A 23,368-nucleotide genomic window follows, 5' to 3' on the forward strand; every position below is an offset into this window, starting at 1 on the left:
CGTTCAGTATATACTACACGTTCAGTATATACTACACGTTTAGTATATACATGTACTACACGTTCAGTATATACTACACGTTTAGTATATACATGTACTACACGTTCAGTATATACTACACGTTTAGTATATACATGTACTACACGTTCAGTATATACTACACGTTCAGTATATACATGTACTACACGTTCAGTATATACTACACGTTCAGTATATACTACACGTTCAGTATATACATGTACTACACGTTCAGTATATACTACACGTTTAGTATATACATGTACTACACGTTCAGTATATACTACACGTTCAGTATATACTACACGTTCAGTATATACTACACGTTCAGTATATACATGTACTACACATTCAGTATATACATGTACTACACGTTCAGTATATACTACACGTTCAGTATATACATGTACTACACGTTCAGTATATACATGTACTACACGTTCAGTATATACATGTACTACACGTACATGTATATACTGAATGAAGCTATGCAAATCAGGGCTGACTCAAGTTCTTGCTCAAGTGTCTTCAAGAAAGCGTGTCTTCAACCCTGTTTAAAACTCAGACAAATCAGAAGTACACTGGAAACCCACCTCGATTGTGATGACGTATCTCTCTGCCAATAGCAGCAACCTCTCGATGATCACCAGTTTAGTAGACCTAAAGGAGAGAAACATTCAACACACCAGCGCTAACCAACCGCATCACAACCACACCGAATATCTGCTGACCCCAGCTCCAACCCGGGGCCATACCTGGAGGGCGACTGCACCGATGTAGCAACGGTTGGCATGGCGGTGGCCGTCAGCATCTTGGTTGCTCGGGTGACCGCATGAGTCAAGGTGGGACCGCCCAAGGCGGAGCTAGCGGCCTGCGGAGAGAGAGAGGCGGAGACACGGACTGGTGACACGCCCCATGACGAAACAGACAAGACCAACGTCCACATTCTGACACCCACCTCCAACCTCTTATAACAATCTGCTATGAACTTCTTGTGTAGGGTCACAGAGTCCTGCGTAAGGGGATGAGAGAAACGAAAAAGAAAATCACAAAAGCATGAAATTAGTGAAGTGGCAGACGAGAAGTCTTGAGTGTAAGTGTGTGTGTGTGTGTGTGTATACTGACCTTCTTCATTTTGGGGTTGAGGTTGATGTAACTGTAGCTGATGATGAGATGAATGGCCTCATTGGCGATGTCCTCGTCGGGCGACTCCATGGCGATTCTCCAGATGAAGTCCATCCCAACCAGGTCCAAGCGCTCCACACACTGCACGGTAGGGCAGAAGCACCGCGGTCAGCACGACCTCGTCGGGAGGCCAAAGGTCAACATGAAAGCCCTGCTTTAGACCGGCATTCCACACCAGCTATTCTCTCATGCTAGTCTGGCAATACCTTTCTTCAGTTAAATCAGCGAGAAGCGCTAACTGGTGGGCTAGCGCAGCTCCGGGCCTTACCAGCTGTGTTCCCTGCCGTTTGAGACGATGATCAGAGAGATTCACGTTTTCAAAGAAGGTCTTGAAAAGGTTAAACCCTGGAAGAGGAAACAAGACCTCGCCATCATCTTAAGATCTCAATGCCAACACTGAGGTCTTATGTGGGACGGCGTTTGAGAAGGTCTGAGAAGGCTTCGGTGAGCGCTGCGACGGCCTTACCGTTCATAGTAATCTCATACGGCTCCAGTTTGAGGACCTTCTCCTTGAAGAGCTGCTGCTGAACGTCACTCTCCAGGTCATGCTGCCCTTTGGTGAACCACTCGAAGCACATCTGCAGGAGCAGGACGCGGAGTTAGCAGAGCGCCACAGCGACATTACACCACGCCAAGGAGGGACGCCACTACAAAGTGTGCGTGAAACAACCCCAGTGTGCACCAAAAAGGAGGCAGGAGGCGGCCCTACCTCCCGGTCCAGCTCACACACGTCCATCCCAGACACCAGGCACTCCCAGATCTCTTTAGCCCTGTTCCACACCAAGTAAAGACTGGCCTCTTGTAGAAAGAACGCCAAAAACCTCAGGTGTCCTTCCAAATACTGCACAAACACGGAGGTTTCACAAGGGTGAATAAAATGTCACAGGAGATGTTCCGAACCCCATTTGACAACAACTCAACTAATAGTTTATTCAACTATTATATTATCGACTTTTAATTTGTTATCCACCGCCGTACCTCTTGATACGAGTATCTGCCGTCCACAAGAGTCGACCCCGAGAGACCACTGGGGCCAGCGGCCGTCACGGCCAGACGGTGACATGACACCAGAGAGCCCGTGATTAGCTTCACTATCTCAAAGTTCTTCTTTAGGTCCTGGATTATACTCTGAGAAACACATGAACGACTTTTACATCTGTGTCCAAAAATAAAACAGACATGCTATGATGAAATCCACAGGTTTGAGGTCCACCTGAGCTGGGAGCCTCTGTGGCAGCTGTATTTTATATTTTATGTATTTTTGTGTTTCAGTGCACCTTGTCTTGTTTTAGCAGTTTTTGGGTGTGTATGTGGTGTGTGTGTGTGTTACCTTATCTTGTTTTTGATAGGTCTGTTTGATAAAGGAGCGAGTGATCTCATGGAGCTGTCGAAGGGCAGGAACAACCCACACCGCCTGAGGGTTGCTCTGCTGGGATGACTGCAACACACACACACACACACACACACACACACACACACACAAAATCAGTCTATGATATTTAGGGATGAGGTTTCAATGTCAGGTTTAAACGGATAAAACACAATCATGAACCATGATATAAAAACCAAAAATTCCATTTCTGAAGACAACATTTTTTAGATTATTTGAATGTCTATGCATGTTTCAGTATTATTATTGTTAGGAGATACAAAATTTACAAATCATACACATTACAGTTTTTAGTTCATGATTCATGACTATTCATATTCTTTCTTACTAACTATACTGAAATAAATCGACAAGTCAACACGTTCAAAAACTACTGCTGAATCCCAGCAAATGTCTGGCTTCCCCAAGAACCACCTCAGAATCATTTCACCAATTTTGCTTCACCCGGTGCAACCGAACCTGGTTGGCCTGTGACATACCACCAGATTGAAGGTAAGCTGTGATTGGTCAGTATCAAACATAAGGGGAGGGTCTTGGAAGGCCCCAATGTGCTTCTCTTACTTTAGCCAATGAGCTTGGTTTCTTCTTGCCCCAGGTGCCAGTTAAAAAAGAGACCTGTGTCTCGCTGGTAGACTTTGAATCCTCCTGTATTTGTATCTAAAGACATAAACTGCAGTTGTATTCAGAGCGCTCTGCTGAGAACGTATGACTGTTTAGTATCCGTGAGTTAGCAGTACCCAGATCACCCTGGAATAGAGCCTGGAGCGGAGAACAGGAGAAGGAAGGAGGGTGTGAGTGTGAGTGTGTGAGAGTGAGTGTGTGAGCGTGAGTGTGTGAGTGTGAGTGTGTGAGAGTGAGTGTGTGAGCGCATGGTTGTGGGAGGCTAAGCGACTGGCCAAATATCTGTCTGGCATCAGAGATAGAAAGACACGCTGGAACACCCAGCTCAGCTCCTAATATAGGTCTGAGCTCACTGCTGAAGAGCAGACCGTGTGTGTGTGTGTGTGTGTGTGTGTGTGTGCACGGCTGCTTTCCGCAGTTGCCATTAGCTTTCTCTAAAAATAGGTTGTGTGGCTAGTAATACAACGTAGAGTTAAAGAGTGAAAGAGCAGGAGGCTGATGGAGGCGGTGTGTGTAAAAGAGTGAGACGTCTCCATCAGACACACTCACTGGCAGCTAGAGGCTGCAAAGAAGAGACAACATCTCCACCAAATGAAAGCCACCAAAACGTTTACAGTAGGACTACGATCAAGGAGATGAAACATCTGTAAGTACCAGCACAGGTTTTAAGTTTCTCTTTAATGAGCTAAAGTTGAATGTTTTAAGTTTCTTTTTAATGAGCTAAAGTTGAATGCCCACAGAGATGGACTGAGCACAGGTCAGGGCCCGTCAATCACCTTCTTGATGTCTTCTATGCACTTGATGATGTAATTCCTCTTGATGGTTTCCTTGACGGCGTAGGCGTCGCTCAGGATGGTGAGATGTTCCTCCAGGGCCTGCTGCACCAGCGTGGTGGGCAGGGTGGGGAGATGTGCTAGCTCCCACAGCACCTCCAGCACCTGGACCACACACACACACACGCACCGCATCATCACGCCGCCCCAGTGAAGGTCGCCACACTCAGCCGGCCGGTGTGAGGATGGGGTGTAGAGGGTGAGGAGATCACACACACCTTCACTGTTGTTGTTTCTGAGCGGGCCTCCCTGCCAATTCTCCCAATCAAACTCAACAGCTTCTGTCTGACTCGGTCACTCTCGACCTCCCAGCTCTAAACACACACACACACACACACACACACACACACACACACACACACACACACAAAAATAAGGCCATTCACATGGTGACAAATAAAAAAATAACATAAGGAATGTGCGTAAGGACGCATAACTCCTGACGTCCTACTTTTTGTATGAGGACAAAGAGATGAGTGAGCTGCTCGAAGTTGAACTTGACGGCAGCCGCGGCGATAATGGTGTGGATGTTTTCTATGACCGTCGAGGACTGGCCAGACTGGGAAGAGAGCAGTTCAAGGACATTTTACATTACACACACCACACACACGCTTTCTACCAGCATCACACACACACATCACAAACGGCACTCTGAAAACAAGGTAATCGTGAGCTACATGACAATTATGGTATACCAGAGCACTGCAGGAATTTATTATCACTAGGGATCTCCAATGGCAAGTTTGTAGTTATGTAATCAGGGGGAGAAATCTTTATGAAAATGTGAAATGCTCCCGATCAAATATGTTCCTTTCACTTCCTTTGGTGTGTCTGTGTGTGTGTGTGTGTGTGTGTGTGTGTGTGTCTGTGTGTGCATTCTTGCTTTCCTAAGTGTTGTGACACACACTGTGGGGTTCCAGAGAGGAGAGGAAGTAAAACACACCTGTATTCTCCAGATCTTAGACAGTTCGTCCAGTGAGAGTTTACTGCCCAACAACTCAATGATTCCCTTGATCCTGTCACAATACTGCGCCTGGTCAATGTTCCCTACAATACACACACAAACAGGGGAGGGAGGGGAGGGAGTTAATGCAACAGGAACAGTGATGGCGTTAAAGCGTCCTGTCAGACCAGTGCCTTCTGCTGAATACATGTTGAATACAACAGAGACGCTACAAAGAGCTTTGTGCAATTTAAGAAATCTGCAATCTGAGAACTGCACTTGTATGCAGTGGTATAATCCAACATTAAAGGTTCAGTGGGACAGGCGGACAGGGCCACTCTGTGCTCTAGCTGCTGTAACACCCCAACGCAGGCCTGCAGGGGAAGCATTAAGATGGAATGCCAAATATGCATAAGGGAACATAAACCCAGATGGATCCTAAATCATCACGTCAGAATGCTAAGCTCTACATCTAAAACCTTAGCTGTGGCTGGAACTGAAATCTACATAAAATCTACATTGAATAAATGTCCTCTGTGAACCTTTTTTTTTTTTTAATACAAGTATGCAAAAATAAGATAGAAACAGAAAATGAAAAAAAGTGACTGTGAACCTGTGAAGAGAAAGTGGACTGAGACACGTGTGAACATTTAACACGCAAAACAAATGCGTGAGTGTTGGAGAAAAGAAGAGAAGGGGAAAGTGTGAAAGTGGAAGAGAGGGAGAGGGAGAGAGAGAGAGAGAGAGAGAGAGAGAGAGAGAGAGAGAGAGAGAGAGAGGGGGGGGGGGGGGGGGGGGAACCATTTCACAAGTGGGAGCCATGCTAAAGAGCAGGTGATATCGGGTGATATCAAGTGATATCAGTCGCAAGGGGGGATCCCTATTTAAGCTCAAGAGGTGAATAACTTCAAATCAGTTTCATCTAATCTGTCCATGAGAAAAAGTTCTAATTTGTCCCACAATGGGTCAGGAATAAGAATATAAAATACTGACTGAATCTTTTGGGAATTGTTATTCAAAGTCATAAAACATCCTTTTAACATAAATGTATTAATGCCCATATTCAAAAGGAGTGAGTGAGGTCTCAGGGCATTCCGTTCTGTTTCTGGATCTGCAAATGTGCATTTCACAAACATTTTGTTGGCCACTCTTCACGCATCCAGATCTATTTGTACAAATCTGCATCTCTGTTAGGTGCAAACAACAGTCACTAGAAAACTGTACAAAGTTGATAATGTAAAAAGCAAAGTCACTGCATGACACTTCACCGTACAAGAATGATCATAGCTCACACATCCAAGTTCCTCTCATAGGAGGGGTGTCAGATCTGGCTCCTACAGTCCTTCACAGTTCAGCTCCAGCCTTCGTTTAGCAGGCTTGATCCAGGTAATAAAAGCTCAATATTTGAGCAACCAAGATGTTGTAACCTCTACAGAGGGGCAGATCTCCTGTGGTACATGTGAATAATGTACCGTAACAGCTCATGAATTCCAAACATTTTGGCCTGTCCAAACAGCCAATCAGTATTTTGCGTTTATACGTCAGACCATGTAATCGTGACACAAATTAGGACAAATCAGATATTCACCTCTTGAATTATGCAGGCGACTGGTGATTACACCGCCCCCTTTAACCCAAGACAAGAGACGCACAAACTTGTCTCATGGGTGGATAAAGGTGTAGCCCGTTGTAGCTGGCCCACGTGAAACAACAGCTTCGGATATGTCTGCACACCGGGCTCTACAATCCACCGTGTGTTTACCAACATCTTTGATGGCCCAAGAGAGGTTCTCATCATTGCCATTATACTCCTCCATTTTTGATATGAACTCAGGTCCTACATGTCCTGTTGGAAACATTTGATCGCTAATTTCTCACATTACAAGATGAAACCCCGTTAACGGAAGGTACGTGGTCCACGACGGGGCATTAGCTCACCTTCCAGTGCTATTGAGAGGACAGAGTTCTCCACCAGCCAGTCCAGCAGCCGGTCCGTGTCGATGGCGTTCTTCACCGTCTTGGACACAGTGCTCTCTTCGATCAGCTTGGTCACCTGGAGCAGAATGTAGAGGTCAGCCAGAGGTCGCAGTATGGACTGAGAAGACTACAATCCCAGACCAACAACAACCGTACTGCCTTGTTGTTAATACTATCGTTATTTTTATTATTAAAGACTTTCTACAGCTCAGCTGGGTGTGGCGGAAGGCAGAGGTCACTGCCCCCTGACCTCTTTGAGGGAGTTCATCTTGGCGCTGAAATGTGGCGTCTTCAGCATGCGGAGGAGGATGTCCAACCTGAGGTCGTCCACCACGGTGACCAGCTCGCGCTGGAACCTCATGCACAGTAGTTTGATGGCGGACAGCAGGTCTGGGATGCTCACCAGCCTCTATGGCGGGACACGCGGGACAGGAACGTCACAGGAGTTCAAAGAAATACTCCCTCCCTCAACATCAATGAACTTAAATGGGGAAAAGTGTTGTGTGGTGTGCATCACCTGTACCTTGTCCTTGAGGTCCTTCTCCTCAAGATTCTGCACATACGTGATCATCTTGTGGATGACTGGATCCAGCATAGGCTGTAAGACACACATGCTTCTCAGCGTTGGTTAGCTACAGACAGTCCTACAAATCTCACCCAGTCTCACTCCCATGTGTGCGTCCAGTAACACTGCTCCTGTTGTTGTTTGTATTACTGTTTGTCAATATTCTTTTCACCTCTCGGTCTGTCAGTATTTTTGCAAAATCGCATGAGAAAAAGAGGCTTTTGTTTCAGAAAATCTAAAATGAATCTGATAAATCTGACTGCATGATGGAGACACTCTCAACACATTCCTTTCCTGATAAAGGAGATCTTGTGTGTGTGTGTGTGTGTGTGTGTGTGTGTGTGGGGGGGGGGGTGTCCACTAACCTGGACCAGGCTTGAGTTGAGGTATTCTGCACACACACCGAGAGGCTGCACCAGAGCAGACACACTCTGAAGGAACAGAGAGGAGGTGGTTCAGGAGTTAGTTCTTTAGTTCAGGTGTGCAAACACACACATGCATACACACAGACACACACACACACACACAGACAGACACACACACGCGCTCGCACAAAGCAGAATAACGCATGCGTTCTTGGAGGTGGCGATACGTGAAGGGTCTTAAACACTGAACCACAGGGTCATAAAGCTTCCGTGCGTGACTGTTACTCTCATCAACAAGCCCGAGGTGTTTTGGGCAGTTTAACTGCAGACGTCTCCTCAGGTGGGCCAGCCACAACAACTGTGCTCCTTCCAAACCGAACGCAGAAATGAAACTAGTGTAGCAAACATGGACCGTCACTTCTAGATCCAAAATGCACTCTGACTCAAAGCTAGGATGAAAAACAAACGCGCGTGCGTACATTAAAGCTGGACCACAGGAGCGGAGATGCAGCACTGGGATGAATCGCTCCTCTGTTCATTAAATGACTCTCTCTTCCGTTCCCTGAGCAGGGGTGAATAAGGCAGGGGGGGTGGGGGGGTGGGGGTGTGGGGGGGGTGGGGGTGTCTTCCTCCTGCGGCTCTCTCCTCTTTCAGCGCTCCACCTCCTGCCAGAGAAGGAGACCGGTTTCTTGGACCAGGGCCAGCCGTGGGCACCAGCGCTACACTGGGTCAGGTGTAGCCCCACAAACCCCCGTGCCAAACGCCCCCCACACTAACCTCCCCCGCCCCGTTTCCCCCAGCACCCTCCCACATCCTGTGGGAGTCATTCACATGCAAATTCTGAAATCAAAGCATCGTCTCCCTGTCAGAGCTGCGTCTCCCGGCCGTGGCGTCCGGCGCATGCTAATGCACGCCTCCCCAAAGGTGGGCGGGCGGAACACGACACAGGACGACTTTACAGGACCCAGACGGGGGGGGGGGTGTATGGGGTGTATGGGGTGTTGCAGAGCTGGGCAGGGAGCCCCGGGTTGGGCTGAACCTGTTTGTGAGTGTGGGAAGGGGACGGTGAAGGGAATCAGAAGGAAGCGCAGTGACCGGTGAGGGTCGGTGAAGGCGGACACGAGTCTGTCCAGTGACGGCACTCTCAGAACCAAACATGGTGCTTCTGTGTTTCCTGACACCGTCTTCTTGTAACTCTTCATGGCAGAATGGCTGAAGGGAGTGGAGCAGCGACAGCTAGAGAGCTCCTCGCTGGACACGGAGACGGGGAGGCGAGCTTCAGCCAAGCAGCTCCTCCTGTGCTGGATAGAGGGCCGTCAACACAGAGGCCAGTCTTACCCCAATCTCCATCTCTTCCTGGTTCAGCTTGCACTGAATGGCAGTGAAACCACCCATTTCTCCAAACTAGAGAGAGAGAGAGAGAGAGAGAGAGAGAGAGAGAGAGAGAGAGAGAGAGAGAGAGAGAGAGAGAGAGAGAGAGAGAGAGAGAGAGAGATACATCAGTTACCAACATACTAACAAAAGGTAGAATCAGTTTCTCTTTCATGGGTGTGTTTCATTGATATAATTAAATCTGACTGCATATGAAGGCTCTTCTGCTCCTGAAATGTTGTGGTTGTGTTAACTGCAGGGTCAGAAATGCATGTTTTTCAAAGCATACGCAAATGCAGAAGAATATAAGAGATGAAATTACATACCCGATTCACCAGGTCCACCAGCCAGCCATGGGGCTCCTGCAAGAGCACAGGAAAGGCCATTAGAAACATGAAAGATGAAAGGGCAATCACAGGGCATAGACCCTACAATTCACCAGTCACCAATGCCTCTTTGTATTTTATATTGCAATAATAATAATAATAATAATAATAATAAGACACAAGAATGCTTTCAACCTTTTTTGTACAAACTAAATCAGAATAAGGTGAGAATACGTACAGCACCAAGTGTGAATAAACACACATAAACACACAAGCTGGGGTGCAGGCAGAACACATGGCTACCCAGCACGTTACCCCACCCAGCACATGTTACCCCCATGTTACCCCACCCAGCACATGTTACCCCCATGTTACCCCACCCAGTATGTTACCCCACACAGCACATGTTACCCACATGTTACCCCACCCAGCACGTTACCCACCCAGCCCATGTTACCCCCACTCAGCCCATGTTACCCACATGTTACTCCACCCAGCACGTTACCCACATGTTACCCCACCCAGCACATGTTACCCCACCCAGCACGTTACCCCACCCAGCACATGTTACCCCACCCAGCACATGTTACCCACATGTTACCCCACCCAGTATGTTACCCCACCCAGCACGTTACCCACATGTTACCCCACCCAGTATGTTACCCCACCCAGCACATGTTACCCCACCCAGCACATGTTACCCCCACCCAGCACATGTTACCCACATGTTACCCCACCCAGTATGTTACCCCACCCAGCACATGTTACCCACATGTTACCCCACCCAGTATGTTACCCCACCCAGCACATGTTACCCCACCCAGCACGTTACCCACATGTTACCCCACCCAGTATGTTACCCGACCCAGCACGTTACCCAACCCAGCCCATATTAGATTCCCTGATGCAATAACAATTTCCCCTCACTTCAAGCAAAACAAACATTCATACACAAGCACACACAAATTTATCAGAAAAGCAGCTGTCAAATATGCATCTGCCAATTTAATTAAAGCTCACGCATCCCCTCTCTTACACACACACACACACACACACACACACACACACACACACACACACACACACACACACACACGCTTTACGTCAGCTTAATTTGCAGAGTCATACTTCTATCACACCACATGTTCATGCAAGATGGATTTTGGGAATGCAAACCAGTTTTGACCTTTGACAGGATGGATTTATCGTTTGAGTACAAAAGCAAACAAATGCACACGCACGGTCTTACGCGCGCGCGGTCTCACACACACACACACACACAGCGACTCACACACACACACACACACACGCAATAATCTTTCTCTCAGTTTTTTCTTAGTCCACTTTCTCAGGAGGGACGTCGCGGTCACACACACACATGCGCGGTCACACACACACACACATGCGCGGTCACACACACACACACATGCGCGGTCACACACACACACACACGCGCGGTCACACACACACACGCGCGGTCACACACACGCACACGCGCGGTCACACACACACGCACAGTCACACACACACGCACACGCGCGGTCACACACACACGCACACGCGCGGTCACACACACACACGGTGGGGTAGAGAGCAGTAGGAGGGTGTAGATCACCTTCTGATAACTAGAGCTGGGCGAGACGGCGAACATGCTATCCTCCCCAAACACCTCGGCCCAGTTCCTCTGACTCGCCTTCATCCGGTTCTTAAAGTGATACTCGTTATCGGGATTAAACGCCTGTCAATCACAGAATGAGACAGAGACACAGAACATGTGAGAGAGTAACGAGTGTGTGTGAGTGTGTGTGTGTGTGTGTGTGTGTGTGTGTGTGTGTGGGGGGGGGGGGGGGGGGGGGGGGGACCCACTCTTCCACAGGCTTCTCATAACTGGGAGCTCTACCACATTCAACAGGCGTGGTGCAAACTGGTGCACGGCTGCTCACCATGGTCAGGACGCCCAGCAGGCCGGTGGGGATGGGGTCCTGCTTGGCCCGCTCTGCCACCAGGTCCACCAGCAGCATCAGCATGTTGTAGATGCCCTCGTGAATCTCCGTCCCCCACTTGTGCACCGCACTCGACGTCAGCAGCTGGAGGGAGGGCGGAGCGTGAGTCACATGGGTGGATAAACACCAGCCATCATTACCTGCTACTGCTGCCAGGCCTGACGGACACCACGCACACGCACCTTTTTGAAGGCCTCGGGCATACACCTGTCCATGAAGCGCTTACAGTTCTCGTCTGCATCGGCCAGGCCTGGAGATGGAGGAGAAGAAAGAGATGTTATGATAGCTCTATTACTCTCTCTCTCTCACACACACACACACACACACACACACACACACACACACAGCAGCCCTACCCATTCTGGCGAGGTTGGTGGAGGCAATGAGGCACTTGCCCAGCGACTCCTCCCTCTTGTAGGGGATTGACCAGTGATCAGTGAACACCCTGCTCTCCAGCTCATACAGGTTAGTGGTGGGGAACTCCATACTGCTTCCAGAACAGTTTCCGTTTTCGTCATTACTCCTCTGAGAGGGAGACAGAGAGGTCCATGTTACGTAAATGCAACAAGCCACAACAAAACACCAAGGCGTGGTTGTGATCTTCATCAGCAGGGTAAATTTCAAAACGTGGAGAAATGAGAAAAGCTGTCCACAGGACGGGATCTTTTGAAATGCACTCATGGTTCCACATTTCTGGCTCTCAACTGGTCACATGACTAAGCACATACAGACTCTCACAACAATATTGCCTATAACCAGTAAAACACTTCTGGCATTTTCATATTCTACTTGTTGCATTCTTTGTTGACTGAGGTGTAGCAGGGTTATGTTGGTATGTAACTGTGTGATGTATAATAGGCAAATAATCACATTTGACTGCTAAACTGATTCACTGACAGACCGGTTACAACATCGGCATTCAAACTAAAAATGTCAACATCACCCAATACTGGTACAATTGTGAAGCAATATATTCTAATGAAATGTTCTATACAAGCACCCGTTAAAAGAGGACAGAAAATCACACTTTCAGCTCAGCCTAAATCACAGTGATCTATTACTCATTTATCCAAATCCTCATGAATGATGGAAGGTCCTAGCACTGCTCCTTGCTGTACTCCATACGGACCTCTGCGGACAGGAGGTGTGGGACTGAATTAACAGGCTAAGCGAAGCGCACTGCTAGCCTGGTGCAGCTTGAGGAACTATAACTGAGAGCCTTGGAGGACAAACGGGAACTGTTGCCCTGTGTCAGCAGGCTACAGGAGTGAAGTTTGCCCTTTCTCTCTCTCACTCTTCCTCTCCCCCCCTGACTCCGTCTGTGCATACGCGCATGAGCGCACGTGTGTGTGTGTGTGTGTGTGTGTGTGTGTGTGTGTGTGTATGTGTGAGAGACCTTTTGTAAGGCAGAGTGCATTCCCAGGCCTCACAAAGCTCATGCAGTGAGTAAGCAGTGATTTTCCAAGTCACAGACTCAGTCACCCTGCAGAGTGAAATCAGATGAAGCGTGAAGTGGCCGTGCTGAGCTGGGCCCCGTCCTGAGCAGAGGTGCTCTGGCACAGATTAGTATTCATTAGCCACAATCAAGAGACACACACAGTCTCAGTGAAGGTTTAACACTCAAGACCGGGACGTGTGCTTTTATTCAGCAAAAAACGTCCCCAAAGATGCCACTTCAGACATAACATTTTAAAAGTCTTAACATGGGTGTTATCCTTCACTGACCATCAGATCAGATGATTTAACCAATGAGTCAGAAAAACAGACATATGATTTCCATTTCTGGCCATCACAAACAGGTGTTTGATTCAGTCCTGTCATTCTCTGTTCCAGAGCAGGGGTTCAGGTCTGCGATACCAAAGTGTGTCTTACATACACAGCCAGAGCAGGAATGTTTTGTAATATTTAACACAGATTCACTATGAACACAGATAAAAGTTCAAAACCTTATTAAAATAATGAGATGGGGTCTGATATGCACGCACGCACGCACGCACACGGCCCGCTCCTCCACAAGTCCGTCTTGTTGGTGTCTGGTGTGTGTGTGTGTGTGTGTGTCTTCCCTCATGGTCTCACCCTTCTGATGTTTGTTGCCTGGTGCTTGTTTTGTTGTGAAGCACCTGTCTGTTATTGTCCGTGTGTGTATGTATTTCAGCTCCTGTCGTGTGTGTGTGTGTGGCTGCACGTTTCACACATCCTGCGGTAGTTCAGGTTACACTGGCGTGCTTTCACGCTCGTGTCAGTCTCCCCCACTTCTTTGCCATGTTTGTGGTTGTGTTTGCATAAGCGTTCAGTGTGTGCATCAGCATCTGACCTCTGCCCCCTCGCTTGTGACAAACGCCTCACAGCAACTGTGGTCAGAATGGAGTAAGACAGTAGGACAGGGATTGTCATGAAAAGTAACGTCTTCTCCCTGCATGGGAAAAATACACACAGATCTTTCCTAAGCACCACGGAGCCACCGTCATGTGTGACACTCATCCATGTTGGTCTACTTCCAGAAGCTCCTGAGGACGGCTAATTTCAAAGGAGCCAAACAGCAGGTTCTGTTTTGTGTGTTTGCCTTAATATGCAGTTTTAGGTGTTTCTACCTAAGGTTGCAAAATGCAGAACAATGTAAAGATAGACAAGTTCATTTTGCACCCGCAAGGTGATTTTCCAGGGCCGGAAGTGACAACCGAGTCCTCATGTGTAGAAATCACGGCAGGACAGATACTCATCTTTTCTGCATTGTGTGGCTATTGTCATTGTTCAAAAAGGAGAGTTGAAGAAAGGAGTCTGTGGAGATGTCAAGGACAGATGACTCTGAACCACGAGGCAAGAACTTTCCTCTTCTAGGCTATTGTTATTGAAGATCATCTAAACTTCCTCATTGCTTTAGTTTTTATGTTTTGTTTTACCCTGCAGCTAAAAAATGTATTTGTCAGTTCAGTTCACAGCAATGTTTGGCAGAAGCATCACATAAATCATTCAGGCAATTTTATTTAGTAATCACGCAGAACTCGGCCCACTAGTTACAGGCGTGAAACCCAGCGCAGCACTACGTGAACTAGCACTCTCCAAGCGTCCTCCCAGCACTACGGGGGCCCAGATGGGACATCAGATGAGGAGGTTTCTTCATCTCACGCGTGGGCATATCAGCGTTATGGGGCCCTCCGCTACCACACGCAGACATCTCGCAGCACAGAAAGTGGCGGTGGTCCCTGGGAGAAGTCCAGTCAGACCAGTGGCATTTCTCAGCCTAGAATCACAAACAGCTGATCGACAGTCAGATGAGCAAAACAGCCAAGACAAGCAGGGCTGGTTCTCTCATTTGCTCGGTTGTACTTCAGCGATGGGCGGGCTCTCTCTCGTGTGCGCGTGTGTGTGTGTGATGGGTGCGACACTGCTGGTATTGAATTTGTGTGTCTATGCGGGTCCTCTAAGGGCTGAGGTCAGTTCACTCTAATGACTGATTAGAGTCCTTTGCAAACGTGAAAGTGAACTGACAGGAAAAAACAAAGTCCAAGATCTAAGGTACAAATGTGAAGTGGCTTATTAACTGGTTCAAGAGCACCTCCACAGTGCAGAGGACGGCACTTCTCAGAGTCACACAGTTCCTGCACAGCAGTCAGAGAGAGTACCATGTCCGTGAGGAGCCTGTGACTTCATTCAGACAAATGGACACGCAAGCATCAGAGGAAGCGTGTGAACGCTGCTCTCAATTATTTACAGAATTTTGCTACAGTGAAAGAACGGCATTTGGCAAGAAAGACGCAGCAAGTGAGCAAAATGAGAAGTGATAGAGCGATATGCAAGGGGAGCGAGAGAGAGAGAGAGAAACAAGCACTAAATGAAAGTGCTGAAAGGGGCTCGATTCAGATGTGTTGTGGGTTTCCTCGAGGGGCGTCAGATATCACCTCTGAGCGAGGGCCAGTTTCTGCAAAGCCCTCCGCATCAACATCTCAAATAATAGGACACAACAGTGAGGCTTGATCTGCGTTCTGGGTTTGAGGGCATCTCACAGCCTGGCAGCAGCGTGGCCGATCATGCCAATCTCATTTCAGTGGTGTAGAAAGTAGAGCAGTCTCTGCTAAGCAAAGCCAGCAGACACAGAGAAATACCTCCGCTAGTGTTATCTGCTGGGCTTTTAAGGCAAGGCTTAGCTCGCTCATGGTGCACAAAATCCCTGAGGAAACGGCTTAACATCTCAACTTCCTCCTTCATCTTTTGATTGGGGATGTATCCTACCTAATTTAACTTCTCGCATCACACTGAAAATGTTTGCTCTTTTGCATGCAGTTTCAGAATGTGTGGACGAAGCTTTAATCCACAGCTGAGCACAGCTACCCCACTGAAATAGCGGAGACGTCAGAGGTGCGTTGACATAAAAACACGCTTTTTGTGTACCTACCGCAGATCGTGCAGTGGAACAGTCAGTGCAAGGCGCTAGCAACACCAGTGTCATGGATCTGACTTTCAGAGGGACGCACAACCTGCCCTACTGAGAAAGACACGCAAGCCGCTCTGGATCAGAGCAAGTGGCAGACGTAGTAAATGCAAGTGCATCAATGGCCCACAAAGGCAAAGACCTCATGGTGTTCTACTAAGCTGTGGAGCAGAACCCAGATACTGCACAGACACTTCCTCTCCCTGTAACCAAATGCTGTGGGTGAACGCCAGGCACCTGCTCAACTGCCCTGAGCACCATAGGGTTCCTCTCCCCTGTGCTGTCTATCTGGCCTAATTCAGCCTCACAACTCGACCGCCGCTTTCCGTTCAAGCCTACGCATGTAGAAGAGCAGAAGGACCTGCGGCCCTCCGCATGTGAAAGTCCTTAAAAATAATAAAAGACGCGGGGTCTATATTTAGCCCCTGTTAATTATACATTGACACAGTATAGCGGGGAAGTGCAATGTCTGCCCCAGTGGGACCAACGGCTTGTCTCACCCTCTCTGAGGGGATGTCACTTCATTTTAGCTTCCTGGCTCGGATAAACCATAATACTCACTAGTCAGGCTTTCTGCTCCTCCAACTATATCAACCAGCAGAGAACAAGAATTACAAATTTCCCAACAGATCTAAAACTCGCAAAAAGCTCTTTGTATTTAATTTAGTACTTAAAAAGTTGGCAGTCTCAATGACTTTGGGACTGTTTAGGAAAAAATTTAAACTCAAATTTAAATAGACTTAAACAGATTTATTTAAACCACCACTTAATTGCACTGAAGCACAAAGGGAAAGTTAATGAGATTTACAGTGATTACAATGCCTGCAGAGAGGTAGTGGGATAATAAGCAACCCTTGACTGGGAAACTCGGTAGCCTGTCTATTAAACAGAGCACTGGGGAAATAAGTCTACACACCTCACAGACTGGTTTCCAGCAGCTAGAGAAACATGTTCTGTCATTTAATATTCAACAACATATCAGAGAGCTGCAACCTTATATGTTGACTTTGCACAAGACGGGGCACCAGTGCTGCTGGCATGAGGCCAGGAGCAATGGAAGCTCCTGTACACACACACACACACACACACACACACACACACACACACACACACACACACACACACACACACACACACAGCACTTGAGTTTGTAAACACAGCTCTCGGTTCCTCTATGTAGTGTAAACACAGAGCTTAACGTTAGCCTTTCTCCTGGATCATTTGTTTAGTGAGCTGAGACTGATCTAAGAGCTTCTGGAAGCTTCCGATTCATGTGAGCCTAGTCCTGGAAACGCAAAGCAAGAAGGTGCACCTGCAAAAAAGCATGCTGTCCCCAATCGACTCCCACAACAGTACCCCTGTTTATTGGGTATTGGGTCGTGACCCATCCCAAAGTAATCGCTACAGGGGAAAATACTGTATCGACAAGCCAGTAATAAAGAGAAATCCTCTCACATCCACTGTAATACTGCTCAACTGTGCCTCTTACAGGCAGCATGACTATCACATTTACTATTTCAAGTCAAGACTCTTCGTAACGCCCTTATGCTACCAAACATTTCCCCAACGCCACCAAACAGTGGTGGCCTCACACCAGCCGCGATGCAGAGCAGTTGTGCATTCTGTTCGGTGTGTGTGTGTGTGCGTGTGTGTGTGCACGCACAGGCTGCTCCACTCAAAGGTCTTGCACAAACCAATCCATACGCACTGCACTCAGTAAAACACCCTGTGCACCCCAATTTTACCCAAATGAGAAATAATATCCAGCATTTTCGACGGGAAGAGCCCCAAAAGCACGACTAAATCAGTCCTGCAGCCTGCTCTTGGGTGGTGTGCGCGTTATGGTTGTCAGACAGCTGCCTTGGGCACCCAGGGAGTGTTTGTGTCCCCAGGGTGCTGCTTTCATTTCAAGACTGTAACACAGCATGAATGCATGTTTATGGTGTGCTGTGCGTATGCCCGTGTGACTATACTTGACTCTAAATGGTTCCCCTGAAGCTCCCTGAAAGAGAGTGTGTGTATGTGTGTGTGTGTGTGTGTGTGTGAGTGTGTGTGTGTCAGCTACGTTCAGCCGTTCAGGGTCCTGGACCGCGTGTCCACCGGCCCTCGCTCCAGCATTATGCACTAGCCGTGTGTGCTGGGAGCAGAGAGGTAACTGGAGCCTCACTGCGTTACTGTGTGTCCCAGTCCTCTGTGGGAGTGAGCAGTGCCTGGGGACCAGGGTTCCTCCCTCATCTATTTATACCCGCAGGCTTGCAAAACTAGATGAACACACACATCATCATCATCAACATCCACAACAACGTGTGATGCAGCAAAACGGATAAACAAGCAGATAGAGCAAGAGAACATGCTAGAACTACAAAAGAAATGACACGTGAAAGGGAAAGAGAGTTTTAATAGTTAACAATAATGGCTGCTACCATGTGTGATCGGCTAGCACACACTTAAGCAGTCGGCTTTCAAGGCTTTATGAGATGAGCCAGGCACAGGACTGCATGGGAGAAGCGCACAGATACTGAGTCTCACCAACACCGGCGTCCAGAGAGGACAGAGGACAGCATTTCCACATTTCTAAAACTGTTCCTACTCAGGGCCAGATAAAATGGGCAAATTATTACTCAGGAGTATCAGATATCAATTTATCTGCTATTAAAATCTGAAAGAGTAAATATGCAGCCTGCAGACATATCTAATAATAATATCAACAGAGTCCCAATTCTTACACAAATTCTGGTTTATATGGAGATGAAAAGAAGCAATGTCACACTGGTCTATTAATGTGTTGACAAATACCCAGTTAACCCGATACAAATACACACTTAACCAGATACAAACACCTCAGTCAACATCAGCAGGCCCAACACCTGCTCAAACAGGATCGGACATACGCTAACTATTTAGCATGTACACTAAATGATTAAACAGGAATCATTATAAAGCAGATTAAACAATCGTTAAACAGATGAAACAGAATTTAAGCATGTTTTGCTGGTTAAGCATGGTTTGCATCAAAATCAGGTAGCTCGTGAGTCTGTCTCTCTACTGTGAAAGATCAAAGCATGTTAAGTGTCTGGAAGCATGCAGTGCAGCTCTACTGCCTTAAACAACATTAGGTTATAGTAAATGAGTTACCCTGATGTATTTCTGAAGTACCATTGTCCAGTCCAGGTCCTGTCGAATTTGTAAAGCAACCGAACGTGTTGGTGAGTGAGTAATGAACGCTGCAGGTACACCGAGGATAGCCTGAGTGTGCTCAAGGATTCACATGCCAGGACCTCAGGTTGTATTATCAAAAACAACAAACGGATTCTGGACGTTGGAAAAGTGTTTTGGAAACAAGCAGTGACCGAAACAACACCCAGTGACACTTATAGGCAGAACTCTCTCCCTCACCATACAGGGCTTCTCTCCACTGACATGATTAAGATGTGTTATCCACATTTTAAAAAGTACATAAGTAAATAAGGTATTTCAGAAGAGAGCACATGAAGCGTGTAGTGCAGTCCTGGACACATCTAACATACTTTAATGCAGACACACATTTGTGCTTCTGTGCCCATGCAGCCCAACACCCTAGAATACTACAGAAGCCAGTGACTGGTGGGTGAATAACATGGCTCAACACATGTAGACCTGAGCATCTATAGTCATTTAGAGCACTGCGTGTGTTAAATGCATCTTTGCAGTGACATACAACATTCAGGCTGTATAGCTACAGCATGGTTGCTGTTGTCATTAGATACAAACCACAGGGAGGAAATGCATTAGGTAACTAGGTCCCAAATGCGTTGGTGCAAAACAGGTGCTTCTGAAAATGCCTGGATCACATCCAAAGAAGCAGACACATAGCTTCTACACAGCAACAACCATCTACATTTAACTTACCCATGCTGTCACTGATGTTAACGGCATACACTAGAATGAACTATTCTTTTCATCCAGTGCATTAATGCACTGTCAGTCTATAGACCAGCAACATATGACCAAACCAGAAGATAATGTAATGAGCAAAGGTTTAGTTGTGAATGCAGAGATATGAAATGTGAGTGTGACTGCACCCTGGACAAAATATTATCACTACCAAAAGCAATGTGACTTCCAAACACATGAACCATATACACTGGGTAGATTTTTTTTTTGACAGAAATGGTAACGGCAACCATTTTCAGTGCTTTGTCAAAAGACCACACAGACATCATTCATTCATCAGAAAACTGACAAAAACAATCAACATGTAGATAATGTAGTTTGGGAAGTATAATTTACAAACAGAACATTACTTTGATACAGAGGATCTACTAGTTATTTGAAGTTATTTACTGGTGGCGTTTGGACACAAGCATATGGAAGGAACAATAACATGTGATAGTGGTGACGTATGACAATCCATAGGGTGCTGCAATCACATTTAACACAAACCTATTGAGCAAGATGGTTTCACACCACTGCAATCACTTTCAGTACAAGTGGACAAACCATTAAGCCAAACGCTACACATGAAACATCTTGACTTAACATATGAGAAGAGCTCTGTGCTCAGCAGTTAGCCAACGTGAAAATCAAGGTAACCAACTGTCCATACTGTTCATAGAGTTGTTAATACCAACTCTTTATTCATCAAGCAGATTTATTCTAACCTGACAGAGTAGTCTGTGACATTTAACAGACATACATTAAGTAACCATCAAGGAAATATTTTTCATTACTTTTGAGAGAAATGTATTCTCTTGTATTTCCCATCTCTGTTAAGCTGACATAAGGTCTGCGTAATACACAAAGCAAGTCCGGGGTATGAAAGTCAACACGGTCTACTGAAGCCCTCACGGGTCTGATAAGTAATCAGAAAGTCAGCTAAGGGAAGGATGAGGGCCTGCTGAACACTGATGAAAACTAAAAACAACATACCCATACTTGGTGGGGGATGTGTAGAGGATGGTGTGTGTGTGTGTGTGCGCGCGTGTGTGTAAAGCGTTAGTGTTGAAGCTGGGCTTTAGATAGTGTATGTGTCTAAAGCGTGTTGAAGCTTTAAGACCATGGTTGAAACTTGAACATGTTAGGCTTCCTGGTGTTACATCGAAATCTGTGGCCACCGCCTCTAGGTCCAGCCGCATACAGGTCGTCAGAATGTGTGTCCCCACTGTACCATCATAATAAAACTTAAACAAATATTTATAGTTGATGTAGTTGATTATGGATGTGTGCTGCCAATTCATTCTGTTTGATGTTTAACTAATTTATTATGAAGGTACTGTGGGGTCTCATATTCTGATGATTGCACATGGGTACTCGATTATTGATTTTTTTCCAACAGTAAAATGTGTAAAATGGTAATTAAAAAGTGTATGGTAGTGTCTTTAAATAGTTTTAGAGCAAGTTGACGTACAGTCTACAGTCACAAGCAAGTAAATGTACAGTTTACAATTCGCTGGTCACAGATTTTAGGTTCAACACTGTTAGAATGAGATGCTCTTCATAGTTTACTAAGGACGATTGGACGTGCAAAGAACGAATTCCACTGTATAGCACTGCTCGGTTCTCTCTGTAGATGACTAATACATTCTAGTCTATTCCAATAAAGCTAACTACAATTCATCTAGCTACAAGGACGTGCAATACTGTCCACGCAGTCAGCCATATCCAAGTTGGCTATTTTGACATCAAAGACATTGTAACGGCAGGTCTGCTACTGTAAATATAGCCAAGGTAATCAGAGTGACTTTTACATTAATGGTAAACGCCAACATTTGATAGCTAGCATAACACCGCCAGCATGATAACCAAGCATTCCCATAGAGAAAAATATGATCATGATGCTTTCGTTTTAAGCTAGTTATCTACTGCGCTGTCAACAATGACACAATTCGCACATATGCGAGTGTAATACGTGTAAAACCGCCTACTGAGCTACACAGCTGTTGGCTATCTGGATATGTGCTGGTTAGGAAGACCCCCCCTCCCCCAAGCCTCACTGGACACCACTACTATCGTTAGTCTACCACCCTTACATGTTATTTCAGGTCCCAAACTCACTTAACTATAAACCGTTTTGCCACACACACTAGAACGAGGACGAGCTAAATTAAATCTCTGTTAAAATGATGGCCCTGCTGCTGTAAGCCACTGCCCTACGTGTGTTAGCCACATTGCTACACGTTCAACTAGTCCCACGGCGCGCGCGTGTTAGCCGGTTAGCTCGCGACGCCGCGCGACGTTCCCTCCAGTTTCTGACAGCGAGGACCGTTGACGAGCGCGAGGCGACTGGCTAGCTAAGCTAAGCTAACTAGCCAAGCTAACTAGCTAAGCTAAGCTAAGGCAGCTAAACAGCAATGCTAACATAACTTGGGGTTAGGCGGTACCGTGCGGGTACTTGTTTCAAGGCTTGGGGCAATAAAATACGCGTTCCAGTCCAGCCGTTTGGCAGTCTTACCTCGCTTTCCACAACGTCGTGGTACGCCGGCGGAGGGTCAAAGCCCCCGGTGCCGGTCCTCCCGCTATTTTCACCGTCTCCACTAGGCCCAGAACCCGGGGCAGGGCCGCTCTCCATCGGCTCGTATCCATAGCCGAGTCCGGGGCTTTCGTTCGTGAGGAAAGCGACAGCCTCGTTTATGTCGTTTTTGGCCAGACGGAGGGCTTTTCGGATGGCGACGGGGTCTGGGAAGCCCATACATAGGAGCGTCGTCATGTGTTGCTCCTCCTCAGTCTCCATGGTCGAAGTGTCTCGGTTCCTCGGGCTTCAGTAAGGAGGCACACGGCACAGACTCCTGGCTGTGCGTGCCGCCATGTTTACACTCGGTGGTATCCTGTCACGATGGAGTCCCATCATCAAAGCCGGAGAGCTCCGACCTGCGAGAAAGCCCCAGTTGTGTGAAATTTGCTACCGTAATAAATGTCAATGCCTTTTAAAATAATGTCTTTAAACCTGTATTTTCAATATTTCATTTTAAAAGGGACAGTTAGTAAATTCAATTAAATGTGTATCGGCGAGTGTCAGCATAGTGAGATACATGCTGAAGCAATATAAGCTTAAGGTTATTTTACATTTAACACGAAATATTATATAGCAATTTTGCTAATTGCGGGCAGAGCTGTTTATGCAACATTAATAAATATTTATTTTTCATCTTAGGATGAAAAATCATCATATTTTAACGTTACATGCCATTAAAAATATGCACGCGATGACAAGAGGAGTTTTATTTTGAAAATGCCCCACCTCACCTCAACTTGTATTGCTAACTATTCGTGGCTTCACTTAGTCTGCCTCGAAAACGTGACACTAATCCACACGTATTTTCAGTCATTAATATTTTACTAATTTCTAGTTATCAAAATCCGTGAC

The 23,368-nt window shown here is 46.7% G+C and overlaps 1 protein-coding gene, 1 long non-coding RNA gene and 1 pseudogene across 6 annotated transcripts in view; 2 read left to right on the top strand and 1 right to left on the bottom strand.

Annotated features, from left to right (window-relative positions):
• Positions 1-576, top strand: part of LOC143523601 (uncharacterized) — a 1,238-nt pseudogene extending 662 nt beyond the window's left edge.
• Positions 1-22,885, bottom strand: part of usp24 (ubiquitin specific peptidase 24) — a 44,925-nt gene extending 22,040 nt beyond the window's left edge. For 2 of the 5 annotated variants that reach the window (XM_077017038.1, XM_077017036.1), the window contains exons 1-25: positions 22,457-22,885; positions 11,954-12,122; positions 11,780-11,847; positions 11,538-11,681; positions 11,210-11,332; positions 9,595-9,630; positions 9,236-9,301; positions 7,898-7,963; positions 7,491-7,565; positions 7,218-7,376; positions 6,929-7,043; positions 4,991-5,094; positions 4,499-4,606; positions 4,266-4,361; positions 3,991-4,152; positions 3,155-3,250; positions 2,534-2,641; positions 2,182-2,331; positions 1,913-2,044; positions 1,670-1,781; positions 1,472-1,548; positions 1,144-1,284; positions 977-1,030; positions 774-889; positions 612-678 (exon numbers count right to left, since the gene is read on the bottom strand). In XM_077017038.1, coding sequence (XP_076873153.1) covers positions 612-678; positions 774-889; positions 977-1,030; positions 1,144-1,284; positions 1,472-1,548; positions 1,670-1,781; positions 1,913-2,044; positions 2,182-2,331; positions 2,534-2,641; positions 3,155-3,250; positions 3,991-4,152; positions 4,266-4,361; positions 4,499-4,606; positions 4,991-5,094; positions 6,929-7,043; positions 7,218-7,376; positions 7,491-7,565; positions 7,898-7,963; positions 9,236-9,301; positions 9,595-9,630; positions 11,210-11,332; positions 11,538-11,681; positions 11,780-11,847; positions 11,954-12,122; positions 22,457-22,735 — 2,823 coding nt within the window. In that variant the 5' untranslated portion in view covers positions 22,736-22,885. Of the gene's footprint in view, positions 1-611; positions 679-773; positions 890-976; positions 1,031-1,143; positions 1,285-1,471; positions 1,549-1,669; positions 1,782-1,912; positions 2,045-2,181; positions 2,332-2,533; positions 2,642-3,154; positions 3,251-3,990; positions 4,153-4,265; positions 4,362-4,498; positions 4,607-4,990; positions 5,095-6,928; positions 7,044-7,217; positions 7,377-7,490; positions 7,566-7,897; positions 7,964-9,235; positions 9,302-9,594; positions 9,631-11,209; positions 11,333-11,537; positions 11,682-11,779; positions 11,848-11,953; positions 12,123-19,161; positions 19,201-22,456 lie in introns of those variants that run through there. The other 3 variants (XM_077017037.1, XM_077017040.1, XM_077017039.1) reach the window with 3 other exon arrangements.
• Positions 3,598-9,701, top strand: LOC143522984 (uncharacterized). The gene is made up of 3 exons (XR_013133191.1): positions 3,598-3,860; positions 4,055-4,246; positions 9,105-9,701. It is a non-coding gene; the product is annotated as an uncharacterized LOC143522984 (long non-coding RNA).
• Positions 22,886-23,368: the final 483 nt, after the last annotated feature.

Source organism: Brachyhypopomus gauderio, chromosome 9, assembly GCF_052324685.1.
Source record: "Brachyhypopomus gauderio isolate BG-103 chromosome 9, BGAUD_0.2, whole genome shotgun sequence".
Taxonomy (NCBI): Eukaryota; Metazoa; Chordata; class Actinopteri; order Gymnotiformes; family Hypopomidae; genus Brachyhypopomus; species Brachyhypopomus gauderio.